The sequence below is a fragment of the Castor canadensis genome, chromosome 12 (assembly GCF_047511655.1).
Source record: "Castor canadensis chromosome 12, mCasCan1.hap1v2, whole genome shotgun sequence".
NCBI lineage: Eukaryota > Metazoa > Chordata > Mammalia > Rodentia > Castoridae > Castor > Castor canadensis.
In genome coordinates, this window is record NC_133397.1 from 126111654 (window position 1) to 126132937 (window position 21284).

At 38.5% G+C, this 21284-nt stretch overlaps 1 protein-coding gene across 3 annotated transcripts in view; it reads left to right on the plus strand.

The window, feature by feature from the left end:
* Dpyd (dihydropyrimidine dehydrogenase) overlaps window positions 1–21045 on the plus strand; it is a 798376-nt gene extending 777331 nt beyond the window's left edge. For all 3 annotated transcript variants that reach the window (XM_074050934.1, XM_074050935.1, XM_020161557.2), the window contains 3 exons: window positions 3620–3760; window positions 15840–15980; window positions 19650–21045. In XM_074050934.1, the coding sequence (XP_073907035.1) occupies window positions 3620–3760; window positions 15840–15980; window positions 19650–19820 (453 nt within the window). In that variant the 3' untranslated portion in view covers window positions 19821–21045. The remainder of the gene's footprint in view (window positions 1–3619; window positions 3761–15839; window positions 15981–19649) is intronic.
* The last annotated feature ends 239 nt before the right edge of the window (window positions 21046–21284 follow it).

Here is a 21284-nt window from a genome sequence, read left to right on the forward strand (position 1 = left end):
GAGATAGATTGATAAATTGATTGATTCCAGGTTTATAATGATATGTACACATAATCCTTTTATCTTTTCACATCAGTACCACGTAGGTGTCAGAGTAATTACTTTTCTTGCTACTATTGTACCCAATCAGATAAGGGAGTATGATTAAGAAAGTAGAGTTGATGCATTACCGTGCTTAAGACTAGTGCTTTTAGCCAACTCTCTGCCATTCTCATAAAAATTATGCAATTGAAACTGGATGATGCCAGCGCCTGCCTCTATTAGAAACAAGAACCCTTTTTTCACTCGAAATATGCTCAATTACCTTTAGATAGATCCATGAATAAATTATAACCCAAATAGACTTCTTTACCTTAAAGCTTTCCTGGCTTAAGGTATCACTGTTGATTCATTATGTTGTCACTTTTCTATTGGCAGTGTAAGGCTTTTTATATCTGGATAGAGACAGTTTTAGTGTGAGATACTGTTATCTTCAAATGAGTAGGATTTAGCTTTTCTGGTGAGAACAAATTCAATGATGAATCCCTGGAGAAACTATTGAAACAAAAATCATACCATTTCTGAGCTATGTTCAGTTCATCAGTTACAAAGCAGCTTTTGATAGTCCTACAGAACTTTTTCCTTTGTTTAAGAAATATAGCATGACGCTGAAAATCTCCTGCTTTGAGTTACTGCAGGCTACAACTTTTTCCCATAAGAAAATAATGAATGAAGAGGAAAAAGTCCTGCTGCTGCCTCTGTCCGCCCTTGCTGCTTCTCCTCCTGCAATGGGAAATCAATTATCTGAGTGTTCAGGCAGAGATTTGAACTAAATGCTTTATTCATCATCACTGATTGCAAACATACACGGTGGCCAGGCATGCATTCACCTTCACTCTCTCTTAGCTTTGTTCAGCTTTGGTGTTTTGTTTGTCTGTTTTGGCAACATCAGAAACTGTGTGTATGCCTAAATGCAGCATGAATAAAGGTGAAACGCTGACACAGGAAAGAATTGATCCTTTGCGTTTTCAGAAACCTGAACTTGTAAAAGATTCAGAAGTCCCAAATTCTAAAGTTGTGTTAATACAAATATTTCTTTAAAGCACATAATTTTTTCATACTAATGAGGGATGCAAAATGAATATGGCAGCCTTGAAGTTTTGGAAGCTAGCCCTCAAACTCCAGACTTTCCACATAGCAGCGAGGAATTACAAATAAACCCAATTTCAGTTGGAGATGTCCACTGGAAGGCTGAGGGAGTAATCACTGACATTTTGTGTATGTGTGCTTTTGAGCTAATGAAAAATTGGACAACTGTCTTCCTTTGATTTCACTGCTTCTTCTACCCAATGTATAGATAAAATCTTGGTGTTAAATTGAGAACTTGTCCTTAGGATTAATCACAAAAGATCATAGCACTATTAGCCACGGAAAGGCTGCGTGACATAATTTATAGGTGGAAAATGTGGTCAATTAGTGTACAAATTTGCAGAAAGTATCAAGTTACATGTTTATCTTCCTTTCAGTATCAAGAAATAGTCAAATATTTATCATCATCATCATCATTACTGTTGTTGCAACAATTCAAAGTCGTGGCTTCAATTTAAATATATTTGAATAAGGAATAATCTATATAGAAAAAAATTCTTCTCTGATTTTTCCTTAGAGAAGATAATCAAGAAGTTCCAAGAACTCTTTCTCTTGAACTGCCTTTGGTAAACTCAGGTGAAATTGAATGGTGTCGGGTGAGGGAAGATCCAATTAGGAAACCAGGACAGTGGTCCAGATTTTCATGGGACCTGTTAACATCAGGGGTGTGCTTTAACCAGAGGCCATGTGCTTAAACACTTAGTCGCTCTTGGTCATCTTCAAGAATCTAAGAGTAGGATTTAGGTGTCCTCAATGTATGAGAGAAGTGTAGAGAGAGTGACATTCTGACAAGATTTATAGGGTGTGGGTATAAGCCCACTGACACTGAGATCATTTTGAATAAAAGGGTCATTTCTTCAGCTCCACTTGTAATCCCTAGGACCTCATTTGCCCCAGGAAAAAGTAATTTCCTAAGAGGACATCTCAAGCGAGTGTTATTCTTTTCTGTATTAAGGAGACTTACATATGGGATAAATATTGAGAATTTGTTTTATACTCTTAAATTTTATGCTTTTAATAAGTCAGCATCACTTATTTTATGGTAAAATAGATACCAGATATTCTCCCATCTATCTAATCATTTCATACTGTGGCAGCCATTAAGCATTATAATTTAGGAAGGCATTAGGATATAGAGGTAAGGTACATCATTCTGATCTAATTGCGTATAAATTAATTTGGCATTCGTGATGTTTCCACTTACTTGACTTGTTGACATAATTATGGCAAATTGATAATGGAAGTAACAAGATGAGATATTTCCACATGAATATGTTCTTTGCTAATATAAATTTACAGTGGCCTTGATGGAAACACAGTTTAGGATGAGTTTACCCTCCAGAAGACCAGAGAACTCATTTTCTGGGGCGTTATGCAACCTGGCATGCGGAGGCCAGCATTTTGAAACAAGTATGATTTTTCACCACAGTACTTGCTAAGTCAGAGGTCAGGATGACCTTGGAGTGCTATCGTTTTGCAGACCTCCATCAGCTAGATAAATGGGCTTTATTCTGACCGAGTGAGAGGGTGTTTTTTGCAGTCTTTAAAAAGAGACCTAGCCTTTCCAGGTTACAAGCTGACACAAAACATTTGGAATCCAGTGTGTGCCAGTAAAAGTGAGGATCAAAGGTTCTAGAAAAGGGGAAGGTAAAGTGGAGAGGAAATAATTATGGGATATTGAATGGTGCAAGGGCATTTTCGTGTTAACTTGAAACCACTTAGCATTTTTTCCATGACGCCCAGGTAGCTTTCTAAATGAACTCTGTAAAGTACAATTGAATAACCTTGAGATTTAAAGGCATGATGTGATTTTGAATACTGATGGAGTTTGTTGAAGCACTGTGACATATCCTCTCCATTTCTATTTTTGCCTCCTTCATGCAAAATAAAGTTTATTTTCTGTACAGAGAAATCAATATTTTTACCATTTTGTTTTTCAGTGATTCCAGAAAATTGCAATCAACATTAGTTACAATCTTTAAAGAGATGTAGTAAGAATTCAAGCACAATAAAATAGCAATGCAGATTAGAACTTTGGCAAAGTACCTTTGCTATTGACAAAAGCATTTATCAGGGGATACAGCCGTGTCTATACCGTGCTAAAAACCTGATGAAGGGGAAAAAGGCATCAATAGGTTTCACCTCTGTCTGTGGATGCTAAACAAATGGTTTCACTAATAGCTATTGTTTTAAGTGAATGGATTTGGTTTTGCCATTGTGAACTTTCCTCTTAGAAATGCATTTTAATTAACATTTGTAGGTAATACATACAAGCTTGGTAAAGGTATTGCAGTCCTCTGTTCTTTTTAATATCGAGTGTGTAATCCATCCCTACTAGACTGTGGACCAGAGAGAATGAAACCCTCCTTACAACACGTGTGACACAATCCCCAAATATATGTTTCATGGTTGAAAATATTTGTGTGTTTGTAACCTCTCATATGTCTCTGCTCTGAGCCAACATGCTTTCTTATTTGTGTTTTCTCTTTAGAAACTGCCACACTTTGGGCCTTTTCTTGAAAAGCGCAAGAAAATCATAGCAGAAAACAAGATGAGGCTGAAAGAAAACACAGCCTTTCCACCACTGGAGAGAAAATGTTTTAGCCCCCAAAAGCCCATCCCTACCATCAAGGTAAAATTAGCCCTAATAGATAATGTGTCTATCTTACTGTTGAAAAATATACAAGTGTGGTTTAAATGCTTATTTTCTCCTCAGATATATCACTGATTTTGTTTTTTAAATATTCTGAAAGTCTCTAAAATTCTGTCTATGCTAACTGCATTTGAATTATGGAATAACCTCTATTATTTGTATCTTTTCTATGTTATGGGAACACTACTTACTGGGTTTGTATTTCTTGGAAATTTTGGTGTGTATTAAATGTGTCTGGGAACAGTAATTCTTTATCTTCTCATAGTTAATTAAAATTATTTTAATGCGCAGTTCATACCGAGAGAGCTCATGTTAGTCATACGAAATCGCTAAGTTACAAGTGCGCAGCCTCAGTTTCAGTATGGTGCCTTACATTGTGGAAGGACTTTGAGCTTTAGCTGTAGGAAAACCTGTACATTTACTTGTGTCTCAGGAGATTGTTTTCTGGGTAAAACAAAAATTACCGTTAAGATAGAATTATGTGTGTATGTTACCTTTCCTGCTTTTTTTCCTTGAAACTTCTGATTTTGAGAGAAATGAAGGTTCACACTGACTTGTAAGAACTAATACTGTATCCTTTATCCAGATTTGCAATGCAGCATGTTACAAAACTATGCTACCAACTTGGTCACAACCAAGACAGTGACCCAGGCAGGTAGTCTTCCAAATCCTATTCAGATTTTTACAGGTTTACCACTACCTGGTATGCACGTGCATGTGTGTGCATGTGTGTAGTTCCGTGCAATTTCCTCACATACTTAAGTTTGTGTATCCACCATCACCAGTCAACATACCAACAGTTCCATCCCCAAGGACCTCTCAGGTCATCCTTTGGGAGTCACACCCTCTTTTCTCTGCCCCCTCTAAGATGGAGTTGTTTAAAATGGTCATAGTGTTGATGGGTACCATTCTCTCCAAAGTCACCACCACTGAGATGTGGGCTGCCATCACTGAAACTGAGTATGCTCCTCTCCCCATGTTCTATCTCTCTGAAGAGCTTGCCCTAGGTGCTCTCTCACAGAAATTCATCTGTAGCCATGGAGAGACCGTTCACAAGGGGGGATATGAGTCCTATGCTAAATACAGTGGAAGGTATTCAGCACTGGAAGGTCTTTAATTCCAACACTACACATGGAGTCCCTAGGGATCTCAAAGAAGAAACAGAAGAGGAAGAAAAAGAGGGAGGAAGAAGAGAAGAAGGAGGTAAAAGGAGGAGGAGAAGAGGAAGAAAAAAGAAGGAAGAGGAAGGAGAAGGAGAGGAAGAAGAAGTATCTTATAAGTAGAGAGGAAATGGATTCTAGGCATTACATTGAGCCATCATAGATAAGTATGTTTTAATCTGTTTTCTGTGCCAATAACAAAACACCTGAAACCAGATAATTTGTAAAGAGTACAAGCTTTTTTTTGGCTCATAGTTCTGGAGTTTGGGAAGTCCAAAAGCCTGGCACTGGCACCTGGTGAAGGCCTTGTGGCAGAGGGCATCACGGGGCAAGACAGAACAAGCCTGCTATCTCAGGTGTCTCCTCCTCATCTTACAAAGTCACTAATGCCATCACAGGAGCCTCACCTTATCTAAACCTAATTACCTCCCAAAGGGACCACCCCCAAGTTACATTAACATATGAATTTGTGGATTAAGTTTCCAACACATGAACTTTTGAGGAATGCATTCAAACCATAGCAAAGAGAGACAACTCTGTGATGAAACTGAATTTGAACCTGTGTCATTTTATTTGTTAAGTATTTGAAATATTTAAAGAAAGTGGCCATTTAAAAAAAGTCTTTAGACTTCATAGAAATACAAAGCAAAGTCTGTAAGATTTTAGCAGATTACATTTATGGTAGAAGAGATTCCTACATTAAGCATGTAACTACTTTGCCACACTGCCCATTGTCCAAACTAAGGCACCAGCATTTGGGAACTGTGAGAATTTGCCTCTCTAACCAGATCTGTGAGATGGAGATAATAAAAGCATCTGCTTCTTAAGGTTATAAATTCCATGATGTGTGAAGTATGTCTAGCACGGTGCCTGTGCCAATGCGCCCTAAATGATGGTCACTTACTATTAGTTACAATGTTAGAAATGGCCAGGTTAGAAGGAATAACAGGTTAAATGGCTATTTCTATTTTGTCCATTAAAATGAACTCAAAGAATGAATGGGATTACACAAATCTCTGGAGGTCAACCAAGTTAGAAGTTTTGAAGAAGTCCATATATTTTCCAGGAGACCTTTACTACACACCTACCAGGAGCCAACTAAGCATTGAATGGACAACAAAAAGACAGACTGGCTAACAAAGAATTGCAGTAACACATGAAATTAGATTTGCACTATAAACTGCATGAAAAAAAAAATACAGGACGCATAAGATGTCCTTCATAGGGAGACCTAGCTTCAGTGGAAGAAGCCAAGGGAGCCAAGGAGGAAGGGGCATTTAAGAAACCCACAAACTGGGTAGGGATTAGAAGGGTAAGAGGAGAAAAGGATATTCCACACTTGATCTTAGCCAAAAGGCCGAGAAGCGATTAGAAAAGGATATTCCAAGCAAGTCATAATATGGCCTTGCATTTGGTAAATGGCTAGGATGGTAAAGACAGAGATGAAATTAATAAAGCCTTATTAGCTTATCCCCCCACACACACACATACCAAGTTTTGGCAATTCTCCTTATACTGAAGAGTAAGCAATAAGAACAAGAGGAAGGACGATGATGTCTGGAGTTTTGGTGATCTCACTGAGATAAAGAACAGCTTTTGTTCTTCATGTCTTTATATTTGACGGGAATTTTTGGTGTGTGATGAAAACTTTCTATTTGAGTACACTGCAACTGATAAACTCAAGGGATTGTGGAGGATATAAAGGAGAAAGACCTGACATTTCAAAGGCCTGCTGTGAGCCAGCCACATAGACGCTTCATATATTTTTTTCTTTTTTCTTACTTAACCTGGGTGAGGAAATAAGGAGCTCTGAGGAAGTAAATGAGAAGATGCCATCATAGACAGAGCAGAAGGCCCAGAAGAAAATGACAGTGTGGGAGAAAACAAGAAAGGAAGAAGTCTTAAGAATGAGGAGCTGTCCAGTCAGAAACAACAACTGCTCTTCCAAGAACATCTTGTATCGTCTCTTTTGTCTCTTATATGCACTCCATGAGAATTCAGTGTCCAGCCAGGAGCAACCATCATATTCACAAGTACATTTCATCCATTAATCACTAATGCACAGCCACTGTGGGCTGGTACTGTGACAGTCACTGGCACACTAACAGTGAACAAATCCTGCCTCTCCTGGAGCTTTCATTTAGTATGAGAAACAGAAAATCACAGACAAACAAGTATACCTACTCTGCCAGCTGAGTACAAGTGTTACAGAGACAATCCATCAGGATGAAGAGACTAGGAATCCCTAGAGAGGTGGGCCAGAAACCCTTGCTGGATTAAGAGGCAAGTGAGTTACACCTGGAAAAGTGAGAGCATGAACTGTGTGACTATCTAGGGGAAGAACTTTCCATTCAGAAAGCAGGGAAAGCACAAAGTCCCTAGCAGGAACCCACTGAGGTCTTTTGAAAGGAAGACTGATAGGACTTATTTTTGCAAAGGATCTTTTTGTCTGAGTGTTGATTCAAGGCCCAAGATGGGCAGCAGCAGAAGCAGGGACACCAGGGAGAAGGCTATGGTACAATCCAGGGAGAGGCTGGCAGGAGGATAAATAGGAGATGATGTCAGAAGGCCTCAACTCCATTGTTTTAAATGAAAGGAGGAGATTGCATGTGAGTATGTATGCAGCAAGTGCAGCTGAAATGCAAGGAGCCATGGTCCTTGCCCATTCTTCCAGAGCCCATTTTCTGGATGGGTAGATAGTCATCCCCAGTGAAATTAACAGCTGTGTTCCCTTTCTGCATGTGCATCCGACCTGGCTTCCGGTGCTGTCGCTGGTTTTCACACACGCACACCCAGGCACGCCATGTGTTTCCTTCACTGCCCTGTTAACACTTTTGCATCTTCCCTACAGTACTTTGGTTCTTCACATACCATTTCTTTTTCTTCTTCCCTTTTCCCCGAGGGCCTGCGTCCCCTGTTTTCATGCCTAATGCATCCTCTGCCCACCCATCTGTTTATTTTCTCTTGTTTCCTCCCTCCTCACTGCTGGCCTCTTTATAGATCCTGTTTGATGGTTTAAACTCCACGACAATGCACTGCCTTGTTTATCCTCTCAGCCACCACAGTAGATTATTTGCCATCTGCGAGAGGAGCAGCCCTAGCACCCCTCGTAGGGAACTGGAACCCTCTTTTCTGAACAAGTTGTCCAACCACGTGTTCCAGTTTCTGATCCCTGCCCCCATGACCCTGTTTATAACATGGCATTATTTCCAAGCAAGCCACACTCAGTAGATTTCATCTTTTGTTCTTCCCTTTCACATGCCTTGGCTATGATTTAATGGTCTGTTGTTTCCCAGGTAGGCAATTTCACTATGAGTCAATCAGTAAGTATTTATGGAGTATTTGCTATGTGACCAGCAGTGTGCTAGGGACTGTGCGATGTTCCAAAGAAACCAAAGCATGGCCCAAGGCTCAGGGATTTTTGAGATCTCAGTAGAGGTAAACCACTAGCATGTATTTATTATGCACTCACAACAAGCCAGGAATTATGCTAGAAGCTAGGACAACCACAGGAATTTTAAAGAGAAAGAAATCTATCCTTATGGAGCTAATCATCTAGCAAGGGAGAAAGACACATGTTAAAAATTATTTACAGTTCAATCAAATATGTACAAAATGCTCTGGGAAAACAGAGCAGTGAACGGGATTAGTTCTGCCTCGGGTAATTGTGGAAAGCTTCACAGAGATGGTGATATTTAAAATGGAGTTTAATAAATTAGTGTTAATTAACCAGAGAATTAATAATAAAAGCTAATATTTGTTGAGTTCTTACGAGGTTTCAAGAACTGCTTGTAAATTAGCCTCACAATAACCTTACGAGATATTTGTTTTGTTCCTATTTTACCAATTAAATAATTGAAAAACAGAGAGGTTAAATAACTTGCCGAAGATCACACAGCTAGGAAGGTATCATCCAAGTCAAGGATGCAAAGTCTAGCTGTAGTGCCTGGGCAGTTAAGCACTGTCCTTTCATAAAAGGAGGGTGGAGGTGACATTTCAAGCAAATCAGTATGTTTACAAATCATAATGTTCAAAAATACTCGTAATAATATGGGATGTTAAATATGTACACAATTTCTGGATCAGGTAGGTAGTGATGTCAAAGTGGTAAACTCATCTTTTTGTTAAATAGAAATTCAGAGAAAACCCAGAACGTCTCACAATAACGAGAAATGGGCAGGTGCTCTTCCACTTGAGCCATGCCTCCAGTCCTTTTGCTTTCAGATAGAGTCTTGCATTAACTTAACCAGGGTCACCTTGATTCTCCTCACTTGGCCTCCAAAGTACCTGGGATTGCAGCCATGTGCCACCATGCCTGGCTTCTCGATCAGTCATAAGACAGTTTAAAAGAGCAACCACCATTGAACCACTGAGAAGTGTAGCTAGACAACCAGGAGTGGTTATTCACCATGTTATGTGGTGACCCCCTTCATCAGAACTGAAAGTCTTTGCTCCCCAGTGCGCCATTCTGCTTCTCCTCATCACTTGAAAGATGAAAACTGGCCCCAGGGGTCCTCCATTCTTCCCTAGGAGGTGATGGGAAGTCCTGAGGATGGCCTGGCACGAGTTAACTCTGTCACCTCCATCTCTTGGTTTCTGTTTCATAATGACAGCATTTACTTGTCATGCTTGTCTTTCTGTGATGGAGCCAGCAACTTGGTGAAGAAACAGAAAGCAAAGGTCTTGGGGAAGAAGCAGGTAACCAACACCAGTGCTAGCGGGCTGGAGGGAAGAGGATAAAAGCAGAAAAAGAGAGCTAGCTGGCTTCTAGCTGTGCAAATAAAGGTTTCCTTCTACAAGAGGAGCCCAGACTAGATTCTACAGGTTCACCTGTGCTAGAGAGAAACAAGCAGGCAATGACTTCCTTTGGAGGTCCTTCTGTCCCCTGGCTGAGGACAGCTGAAGTGACAGTGTACACATCTGGCCCAGCTAAATGAGAACCGTGCTTTGTTCCCAAGCAGCATATAAAGACTCCAGAGCCTGCCAAGACTTACAAAGCCCCCGAATGCTTCCCACTTGCGCTAATACAGATGACAATGAGTTCTTGTTCTCTTTATGAGGCCAGGCATGGATCTCTAATGTCTTTGATTTCTGGGTAGGAAAATGAATGGTTTAGGGGCACTAGTGATGTTTTCATCTCTTCTTCCTGCTGCTTCGAGTGAGAGATAGACCTGCATCTCATCAGACTGGCAAGACAGTGTTGGCAGGAGACCAGTCAGCCTGATCGAGTGGTTTATTATTTCAATTGAATTGTGAAAGGAAGGAGAAAAGTACTCAGATAAAACTGTAAGACCACATTAGATATGACAGAGCATAAAAAGGATGGTACAGAAAGAAAAATAGGGAAGACTTACCCAGCAATTTTCAGAAGAAGCCAGAGAGTGTGGCTGGGGGCACCATTTTTATTCTCAACAAACAGCACTTAAAAAATGATCATCCTGAACTTTAAATAACTAAACAGAATTTGGTATAAAAATAATCTCTTAAATTTTATGGGGATTTCATGAGATGTAATTCCCGACTAGAATAGTAGAATAGCGGAAAGCTGTAAGTTTCTTCGAATAAACAGCTCTCATTGAAGGGCTTAGGGAGGAATCATGCATGTCAAAAAGATGTGCATATCTATTTTATGGGAAATCCCCAAACCTGAGGGTGAAAGATGGAAGCAGAGATGTCATTCTGGGCCTACACAGGAGACCTTGCAACTAGGTGGTTAATATGGACAGGCAAGATAGAGGAGTAAGACAGAGGAGTGATGAACACCTTTTCAGACTCCCAGTGAAGTTCCCACTCCACGAATGACAGCATCTGAAAAAGTATTGACTTGTCTTGTTGGAAATTCAATCCCACAAAAGAAAGGACTCACGCATTTGGCTTCATTTTGGCTCCTTATAAAAATCCATTTGGGGAAAATGTCAGTGAAAGGAATCAGAAGGAAAGTAACCACCCGTGTGAACTTGAAGTTTGTGAGATCAAGGAAAGGAAGTCCAAACTGAGATGCACAAGTGCCCCACTTTCAGAGAATCTAATTGTAGAAAGTTGTGAGCAAGTGATGGACACAATCCCACTGTCAGTGACTGACTTGAAGAATGAGAAGATTTTAAGTAAAAATTTGAGGGTACAATCACTAAGTTTCCCAAGGACTAAGAAAAAGATTACACATCATATAACCCAGTGCTCAGTGGTCATATGAGGAAAGAGAGATCACATAGTGCTATGGCTTTGAGTGATTTGAGTTGGGAGAAAATACTAAAAAAAGTAGTATTTTGCCTATTAAAAGTACAAAAGCAAAAAATATACCCACTACTTAGAATGGATGGCTTGTTGTTAAATTAAATTAATACAACCATTCCATTCCTACCACCTTTCCTAGTACCCTCACACAGAATGCTCTTTAGGACTGAAAAGAGAAAGGATAGTCTAGTCTTCAGAGTGAAAGCCAAAGATGGCTAAGATGTCATAAAAACACACTTAGCCTCAATAAATCAACTAAAAGCTAAAATGTCCTGTGAGAACCTGCTACCTTAAATCCTAAGCCCACCTCACCCAGAAAAAACAACATGATCAGGGCTATAGATCTGCACTGAACCAACCTCGGCGCCCAAGCCTCAGCCATCCCATTCCACTCCACCCTGCCTTGCTGCCTTCACTTGCTCTCTTCTGTCCCACTGTGCTTGTTTCTCTCACCATGGGGCAATCTACTGCTGCATTTTCTGAATTGCAGTTTGCCTCTGCACCCCATCTGACATATTCAACTAAGTCCTCAGCCCAAACTCAGCGTCTCCTTTTGTAAGGGTATATCATCCCTGCTGCCTGTCTCGTAACTCAGATGACATTATCAATGACAAGTGGCATCCTATGTTTTTTGAAAGTACTTGTGTATGACATTGCCATTCCCCACTGATGAAAAATAAACATAGCTCCAGATTCTTTAAAAAAAGAAGAGGTGGGTATGGAAGATGCTGGTAGAGAAAAGACAGAAATAGATCAGAAAGATCAAGACCTAATCCCAGTGGAATTCTACAAAGATAACTAAACTTTTGACTTAGGAGCACTAATAAAGGAAGAAATTATTAAGAATCAGCATAAATTCATAAGAACAAATGAAAGTACCTCATTTCCTATTTTGATAGGTTTATTGGACAAGGGATAAAATGGTATAAAAAGATAAGAATGTGTGACCTTGCTAATGGTGCAAAGACATGGTTAAGTTATTAAACACCTATATCTAACTCATCTAAATAGTGGATCCTTTAGGTTAGGAGTTTAGTGATTGCCCAGAGCTGTCCTTGGTCCTGGCTTTGAAGGGCACATATTTGCAGGAATTATTGAAAGTATGCTAATCACACGTGAAGACTTGATGCTAGAAAGAACAGCTAATGTGCCAGATAACAATCACAATTTGAAGATACTTCAATTAGCTGTAAAAAATAGGTCAAAAACTAATAAAATTTACATTAATCCTAATGAGGAGAGTAAGAAAGATCAGGAGTGCTTCTCACTCTTTGGCCCTGCACTGGACATCAAACAGAAATAGCAACTGATCTATCTCCTTCTGGAAACACTCGTGATTCTCCTGAACAAATGATTAATGGGTAAAGATGGGAATTCTAGAACTCTGTAAGCCTTTTAGTGCTAGCTCTGTGAATGCTTGCATTACAATCAAATGTGTCATCTATAATTTAAAGGACTTAGCATCTTTGTCTCCACACACATCCACACAAACATTTGCACTGATCAGGGATGGCGATGGCAGACTGCCCGGCCTTTGTGTGGCCACACTGTGCATGGGATAAAGAAGTGGGTCCCATTACCTCTGCAGATGCACAGCCAAAAGGGACTGGATGAGCCAGAGGGGTTATGATTATATGCATTTTGCCAAATTTGAGGACCTGTACTCAAGGGTGTTTCTGAGTTGGCAATATACCCGGAGGCTTTGGGTTTTAAACAAATGTCCACATTTCCAGCCACGTAGAATGATAAATTTTTTTGATACTCTTTCCCCAAATGATTTAAATTAGTTGTCATTTTTATCCTCTTCCCAATTAAAAAACAAATGCAGTTTTCTTAAACAACTATGATAAATGATGAATGAAATTTTAATACACATGCTAGTAACTTCTGAAGGGTCCAAAGACCTTGTTTTATCTGGTTTCAAATTAAACAATGGTTTTTTAAATGATGACAGTTGAATCCCCCACATAGAGCAAAAGGCACACAGTATATGCAGAACTTTCAGTTGCTTCTTACAGTAAAATCTCCTAGACATATATATATATTTTTCTCACAAAAAACCTCCAGAAGCCTGATGTCTGTCTAGGGAGTTTCCTGACTGATCATCTTTTGAATATTTAACTGCTGATTTGGGTCACCATGATCTGATTCAGTAAAAGAATTGTTTTGACTGATTTATTTACTACATTGAAAAAATATTTTCTATCACATATAAAAAGGTTTTTTTCAGTCAGAGAGTAAGCATATGCATTTACTATCTTAAAATATTATTAGAAAATATGAAAATGATTCCTTGATCTTTTATATTGCAATGTCCACACAAATAAAATCATTTAGCACAGTAGCTACTAGTCCATCTATGTGTCCACTGTCATATCATCTGTCATCTATCTATCATTTATCCATCTATGTATCTATCATTTATCTATTCATCTACCTATAGTCTATCTATCTATATATCATCTATCATCTACCATCTATGTATTTATCATCTATCTATCATCTATCTATCATCTATCATCTATCTACTATTTATCCATCATCTATTAACTGTCTATCATCTATCTAACCATCATCTATCATCTATCTATATCTATCTATCCTTCTATCTATAATCTATCATCTAGCTATCTACATAAGACATGCTTATTTAACAAATATTTGAGTACCCATTGTTTTAATGATCTGTAGAAACAAGATACACCACCACATCACACAAAGACAAATAGAGTCCACTTCCTTCAGAGGAAGCTAGGTAGAAATAATATTTACAACCTGAAGTAGAATTTGCTAAACAGGTTATAACCAACAAGTCATGTCACAGAGTGCTGACGATCAAGGCATTTAAAGTACAACAGCCTGGTCTGAATCCTGTTCATCATTTACTTAACTTTACATCTGAAGTCATCACAGTCATCTGAAATACACACAAGGCTCAAGAGGGAAAATGTTTTAAAATTATGGCACTGGCCTAGAACATAGAAAAGGCTCAAAATTAGTTGCACAGAGTTGATAAAATACCATAGGTGAAAGAACAGGAAAAAAAGGAGGGAGGGAGGGAAGGAGGAAAGAGATGGGGAGGAGAGAAGAGGGAAAGGAAAGCCCAAAGGCCAGGAAAGAGGAGACAGACATCACATCTTGACATCGGGTAGGAAAGGAGACGGAAGAATGGAAGAAATCCTCATTAAGTGCTGACATTTGAGATATCTTTAAAGTGTATATAGGACTGGGGAAACGAATATAAGCTAATGAATACTTTTAAGGTAATAGTCCACACAGAAATGATTCCAAAGATTTTACAAATCCAGAACTCAGAACAGATGAGATATTTTAGTGGGAGAAATTGGAGAGAAACCCAACTCTGAAACTGAAGTCTCCATGATTGGAAAACTACTATTGAAAAGACTACAGAAATATTAAGGAAGGTCCAGTTATGTATTTTTCACGATACGGTCAATGAGTGGAGAATTCGCAGTTCCAAATTCCTAGTGACAATGTTTGTCAAACAGCCAGTAAACAGATCTTGAGCTCACAAGAGCAAATTACAATCAACGTAGATTTGGACATCAAGTGCCCACCTACAACTGAAGCAGAGGTAAAATCATAATTTCAACGCATTGAAAAGAATGCGGGGAAGGCAGCAGTGAGAGTTTTCTATCATCTTGAGGCTTGAGAGTATACAAATGAAATGAACAAATAGTGTAAACTTTGTCTCAGTTTGAAAGTGTATGGTAATAAGCATTTAGAGCTCATGTAGAAAAAAAGTAAAGCAGGACAGCCAAGGTCATAAAAAGAAATACAGAACAAAAAGTACCAAAGAGAATGTAGAAAGACGGCTTAAGAAGTAGTCAGAACTTAACATGGACTTTGAATTCAAACAAAAGATTCTCACGTGAAAAGTTAAAAACAAAAGAGAAAGATCTTGACAGCATACTAATTTGACAAACATTGTTACATTCTTGTTTTGTTTTGTGAAACAAAGTGTTTCTTATTGTTGAGAAAACATTCTTTGCAAAGCCTTGTTCCAATTAATAGTAAGAACAAAGCCATGTGGAACTGCTGGAAAGACCTTGGGTGGTGAATGAAGAATATTCCAGTTCTTTAAAAGTAAAAGAGCATCTTATTTAACTATTGGATCAACCTAATTAGCATAAATTAGAATTTTTAAATAATGAAAAATATTCCTCAAGGCCTGACAGGTGAGGGTGTAATCAAAGTGCATTTCCAAATGAAAATCCAGAATCCAAATACAGCAATATAAATGCTTTTTCCCCCTCATCCCTAGCAACCTAAAGTTTGTAGTGTAAGTGGATTATAGCTCTTGTGACTTTGTCACTTTCGGATCCTTCAAGGGCGAAAACTGAGAAAAATATCATCTTTCTGTCCACTGAAACACTGTTTTGGGTTATCCACTAAAAATCCTACTGAATGCAGTTAAATCTTGTGTTTCTAAGTGAGACATGGACACCACCCATCTTTCAGAAATATTTAAGCTACAATTCTCATGGAATGCTCCTGTATGGGGACTATGTTACCTAAAGTCCCCTTAGCTCACAGAACGCACCAGGACATAAAAACAGGGAGGTAAGTCTGGACAGGGACTAGCTAACATGTGAAAATGTTTTCAGAAAAGCAAGCTGAGTAACTCAGCGCCCTTCTTTCAGGATGTAATTGGAAAAGCATTGCAGCACCTTGGAGCATTTGGCGAGCTGAGCAGCGTGGAGCAAGTCGTGGCTCTTATTGATGAAGAAATGTGTATCAACTGTGGAAAATGCTACATGACCTGTAATGACTCTGGCTACCAGGTAAGAGTCCTGCTGGAATTATGATGCCAGTGGCATCTTCTGTTGCTGAGTGTGCAGTTCAAGCCAGATAGGCCCCATGTATGCTTCTGCAGAGTGTATCTTTCTCTCCTTTCACCCTTGAACACATCATTTGTTTTAAAGAAAGTCATAATGTGTACTAACTGTGCCACTACTTGGTGCCAGTATTATTTTAATATCATTTTATCACCCCTAAAACTGGAGGGAGAAATCCAAGTGAAAGGAGAAACTCACATAAAATTGTGGATATTCCAAAAGCATTCTGCTTTAATACTGAGGGAAGAGGTCTGAATGCCATTTATTGCCCTTAACCTGAAAGGACTTGACTCCTCTGCCTAAAGAGAATTGTCTCCACTCAATATTGATTCATTTTTGTACTTTTCCACCAACTAGTTGCTAAGGTTGGTCCCAGGATTTTCTTTTAGCTAGAACAGCCCAAGGAGAGGTATTTTGCCACTGGAAGTGAGCTGTAGGTACTTCTTGCTTCTCTTCCTGAGCAGAGAGGTTATCATAGGGCAAAAAGAATTGGGGATTTGACTCCTTCAAAGGTGATGTCCTCTTGAAAACACCTCCAATGAACTTCTCATCTACTGGGACTTTAAATTTGCTTCTTCATTTCCCTCCTATGCATTTATAGACTTCTGTTTTAATTGGGTTTGACATAGCTGAACTGGTTGAATTTTAGAAAGAGATGAAGAAAGGGTAATAACAATACCTTTAAACAAGTTTTCCTCTAAGACCTGATTTATGGTGAAAGGGAAAGGTGTTTAATTTATTTATTTGGTGGTACTAGGGCTTGAACTCAGGGCCAACACCTTGAGCCACTCCACCAGTCCTATTTTGTCATGAGATAGGGTCTGGCAAACTATTTGCTTGGGCTGGCTTCCTCCTTATCTCTGTCTCCTGTGTAGCAAGGATTACAGGTGTGAGACACCTGTGCCTGGTGAAAGGTTTTTTTTTTTTGTTTTTTTAGATAAGCAATTTGGAGAAAGTAGCTAAAAACTATTAAACTATTAAAAATTGCTTTCAAAAATCCTGTAGAATAATATTACTTTATTAAAAATTTTAAGCTATAAAGAAGTATAATAAAGTAAAATAAAAACCTTTTAAGAAATGATCAGTGGAATTTTCAAGATAAATAATAAAGTACCCCATCTTTAAAAAGTTTTTTTTTTTCATCTTATTCAACCTGAGAGCAGGTCCTGTTCTCACACAGAAAATTTGCATATTCTTTGACAGGCATATTTTAATTTTTAAAAATCTTTCCCTCCATAATTTGACATCAGGTCTTCATCAAAATTTTCACCCAACTGATGGCTTCTTTCTAGCTGAAAGATATCTCTAACAGTTACTTTGAAAATGTTAACATATCACATTCACTTTCATTTTTGTTCTGATTTACCAACCCAAGATATCAGGGTGTCCTATAACTATTACAGCATCCAAGTTCTAAAATCTTAAATCTCAGAACTTATACCTCCCACCTGAGAATTCCAGCCTTGGTACAACTTTAGTAATAAGGTTAGATAAGTTAGGGGAAAAAATCACAGTTATGGTTAGAAAAGGTTTGGAAGGTCCTTCTTTGGCTTTTCTGTCTCAAAAGATTAAAATAAATAGCAAATCATAACCACCAGTTGAGTTAAAGTTTTGTACTTTTGCAAGTTTTCAAAGTATATGATTTTTAAGTGTAACTATTGCATTCATTTTTCTTAATTACTTCATTGGGTTTCTAAATATAAAGGGGATATATATAAGGAATAGATATAGTTTTTACTATATTTTAACCTAATGTAAGCAACTTGTGTGCACAAATTTTCTTATGTTTTGTTTAACTATAATTCTTTTTCAAATACTATACAATTGCTTTCTTAAAAATTAAACTTTTTAATGTATTAAAGCAACCAATCATGAGTTGTTCTGAAAACACCATTTTCAATTTATGTGAATAAAGGTGTAAAAACTATGATTACATGTAACTGTGTTCAAGTAGGAGGTTTTTTAAAAGCAATAACAAAATATGTGTGGCTGGTTCTCCAAATCTGAAGGTTAATCATCCACAAATTCAACCAGTTTTTGATCAAAAAATATTTGGAAGAAAATAATATCTATACTAAAAATGTACAGACTTCTTGCATCACTTCTAAGCAGTGCAGTATAGTAAGTGTATATGCAGCGTGTGCACTGGTATTGTAAGTGAGCTAGATATGAGGTGAAGGGTGAGGGAAGGAGGTGTGTAGGTTGTATCAAATACATGCCATTTTATATATAAGGGACTCGAGTATCTATAGATTTTGGTAGTCACAGGGTTCCTGGAATTAATTTCCCATGTATACAGTGGGGAGACTCTATATATTAAATTGAATTATAATACAAGTATGAGACAGGAAAAAATGAGAAACATGAAATTATTTGAAAATTTGCAGACCTGGCCTCAAGGAGTACTGGGGCAGAGCACTTACTGCCTTCATCATTTTCCTCAGCTCTACCTGGACAATCCAACCTGGTACACAGTCAGTGAGGACATTGACCTTATTCTGCAAGTGAAACTGCAGACCTGTTCCCTAAGTCCCCTCTGTCCCCCTGCTATCTTCCCCCCAACATATCTGCCCTGTCCTTCCCAGATAGAAAGCCTGTTCCTTCTCCTGAGGTATGCATGTTTTCTTCAGTGTTGACATGTTTCTATCAGGAAAATAATCACAAAGACTGAAAAAAATCTCAATCCTCATTTTACACTCAGTATTTTAGAGAGTTGAAGGAAAGAAAGACGGAAGAAAGGAAGGGAAGAAGGAAAGGGGGAGGGAAGAGGAGGGAGGAAAGGGAAGGGAGGGAAGAAGGGAAGGGAGGAAGGGAGAGAGGAAGGAAGGGAGGGAGGGAGAAAGAAAGGAAGGAAGGAAGGAAGGAAGGAAGGAAGGAAGGAAGGAAGGAAGGAAGGAAGGAAGGAAGGAAGGAAGGAAGGAGAGAAGGAAGGGAGGGAAGGAGGGAGGGAGGATGAAGGAAGGAAGAAAGGAAGAAAGGAAGGAAGGAAGAGGATGAGAGGGAGGAGGGAGGGAAGAAGGAGGCCTTGCCTAGTCTCCAGGCTGAGGAGAGTCAGGGCTAGGCTGGGATGCCATCTGTCCTGTCTCTTCATTTAATGCCTTGTCCTCTTTGTGCTAGAAATGGTGTGGAATTCCTCGAAATTCAAAACTGGCTCTTAAGCTGTTTTTTTCTACTGTTTTCTATTAAAATCTACATGCATTATTTGAAATCCAAACAAGTGGATTCATTGCCCCACCCGACAGTAACATTTCCTACTGTTGGAAACAGGGAGGGTGAGGAGGAAGTCACCTGACATCCTCTGGCAGGCAGAAGACATCCCATCTTGGTAGGACTGACAAGACATGAGCTCTGCTCAGACAAAGAAAGCTGGAAAGTTACCAGGTTACAAAGTATTTCCTCACACAGTGAAGGAAAATACCTGTAAGGAATTTTGAGCAATGTGTTTTAATTTAAGGGAGTTTCGTTTCTCTCTTCTCCTGTCCATTCAGCTATTGCTATAGCCACACCATAATGCTGGGCCTAGGAATTTCTGTGCAGCTCCAAAATCTTGACGATAAAATAGGGACGTTGTTGACCATGCTGGGCATGACATCAATGCTGATTATTTGTTTGTAGGCTATACAGTTTGATCCGGAAACTCACCTACCCACTGTCACTGACACGTGCACAGGCTGCACCCTCTGTCTCAGCGTCTGCCCTATTATCGACTGCATCAAAATGGTTTCCAGGACAACACCTTATGAACCAAATAGAGGCTTACCCTTGGCTGTGAACCCCGTGTGTTAAAAGGAGATGTGCAAGACAGTTGCTGTGAACTTGGGTATCATCAACATATGTTGATCTTTTAAAGTTGTGATCATTGCCTTCAGTTTCTTCCAAATTAAAAAAATACATATAATTTCCAATTAAATTTATAAATTGAAAAGATGTCTACTGCCAGTGACCAATTAATCGTCATAAAATAGAATAATTCTTTTCTGAGGCTAGCTGTTAAATAATTGTGTAGCTGTTAATTGGATGTTCACTGTCAGTTGGCTGTTGTGAAAAATTAACTTTTTCTTGGCAATTACAGTGACAATTTCCGAATTGCCTTGCATTGTGCTCCATGTTTGAGCTCTGATTTTAAGTGAAGTTAAGTATTTTGGAGCAAAATACACATTAACATACAAGAAAATGTTTCCCAGGAATCATTTTGTAATTAAAAATTCCCTGTAATTTTGACAATGTTTCTAAAACATTGTCATTTATTTCTTTGTTATCCATAAAGATAAATGAAGAAAGTCAAATAAGTATTAATTATGACAGGGGGAGAAAACCTAAAAGAGGATTCTTTATCGATTTGCTTTGCTGAAATAGCTTATGTTTGGAGCTGGATAGTGACAGGAAGAATATTTACTAACTAAATGCTGTTGACCCCTATGCCTGAGACGGGTGTCCAAACTGCCCACCAATGGAGCACGTGTCACCTTGTTTAAACAATGAAAACTGTGTTCCTAATGAAATACGATGTTAGGATAGAGCTCCAGTTAATGCTGTGCACAGATCTGTCCTATCTGCTTTTAATAGTAACCATTGTGATTATAGAAACTCATGTTCCAACAAAGCCTAAATTATGCAACACTGAGTCATGTGCTCTACTATTCAACAATGAAACCTATAGTATTGGCAATATCTGTCTATCTATCGATCGATCATCTATCTGTCTATAGCATGAAAAACCACCATGACTACTTTCTACTCTTTGTTTATGTTTAATTTCAAGAATAATGAATTACAAAGAAATATATATTTTCTGATATTGATAAATGATATTTTTCTATTTCTCTATTTTCATAATCAGTAAACGGCATCAATAAATTCTTTTAACTCTTCTTTCATGGTACATTTTCAAATGAATCTGTAAGTACTAAATTACAAAGTAACCATCTGTGCCATATTTCTAGGACAAATGCAAAATCAAGAATGCATATTGACCACAAAATCAAATAAAACTTTATAAAAGCATTTTAAACATGGTCTTTTTGGTTTCTGTTTTACAAGTGTCACTCATTTAGGTTTGAAGATGGAGAAGTTTTTATTAGTTCTACAATGAATTCTATCCATAAGCTGTACTACAATGATACTTCAAACCTAACAGCCATGGTGACAAGGCAGTTCTTCAAATGTTTTACTCCCTGAGCCTCTGACCCTCTTTCCTGCTGAATTCTATTCTGTTCTATCACAATGCATCTTTCACAGGAGCAGGCCAGG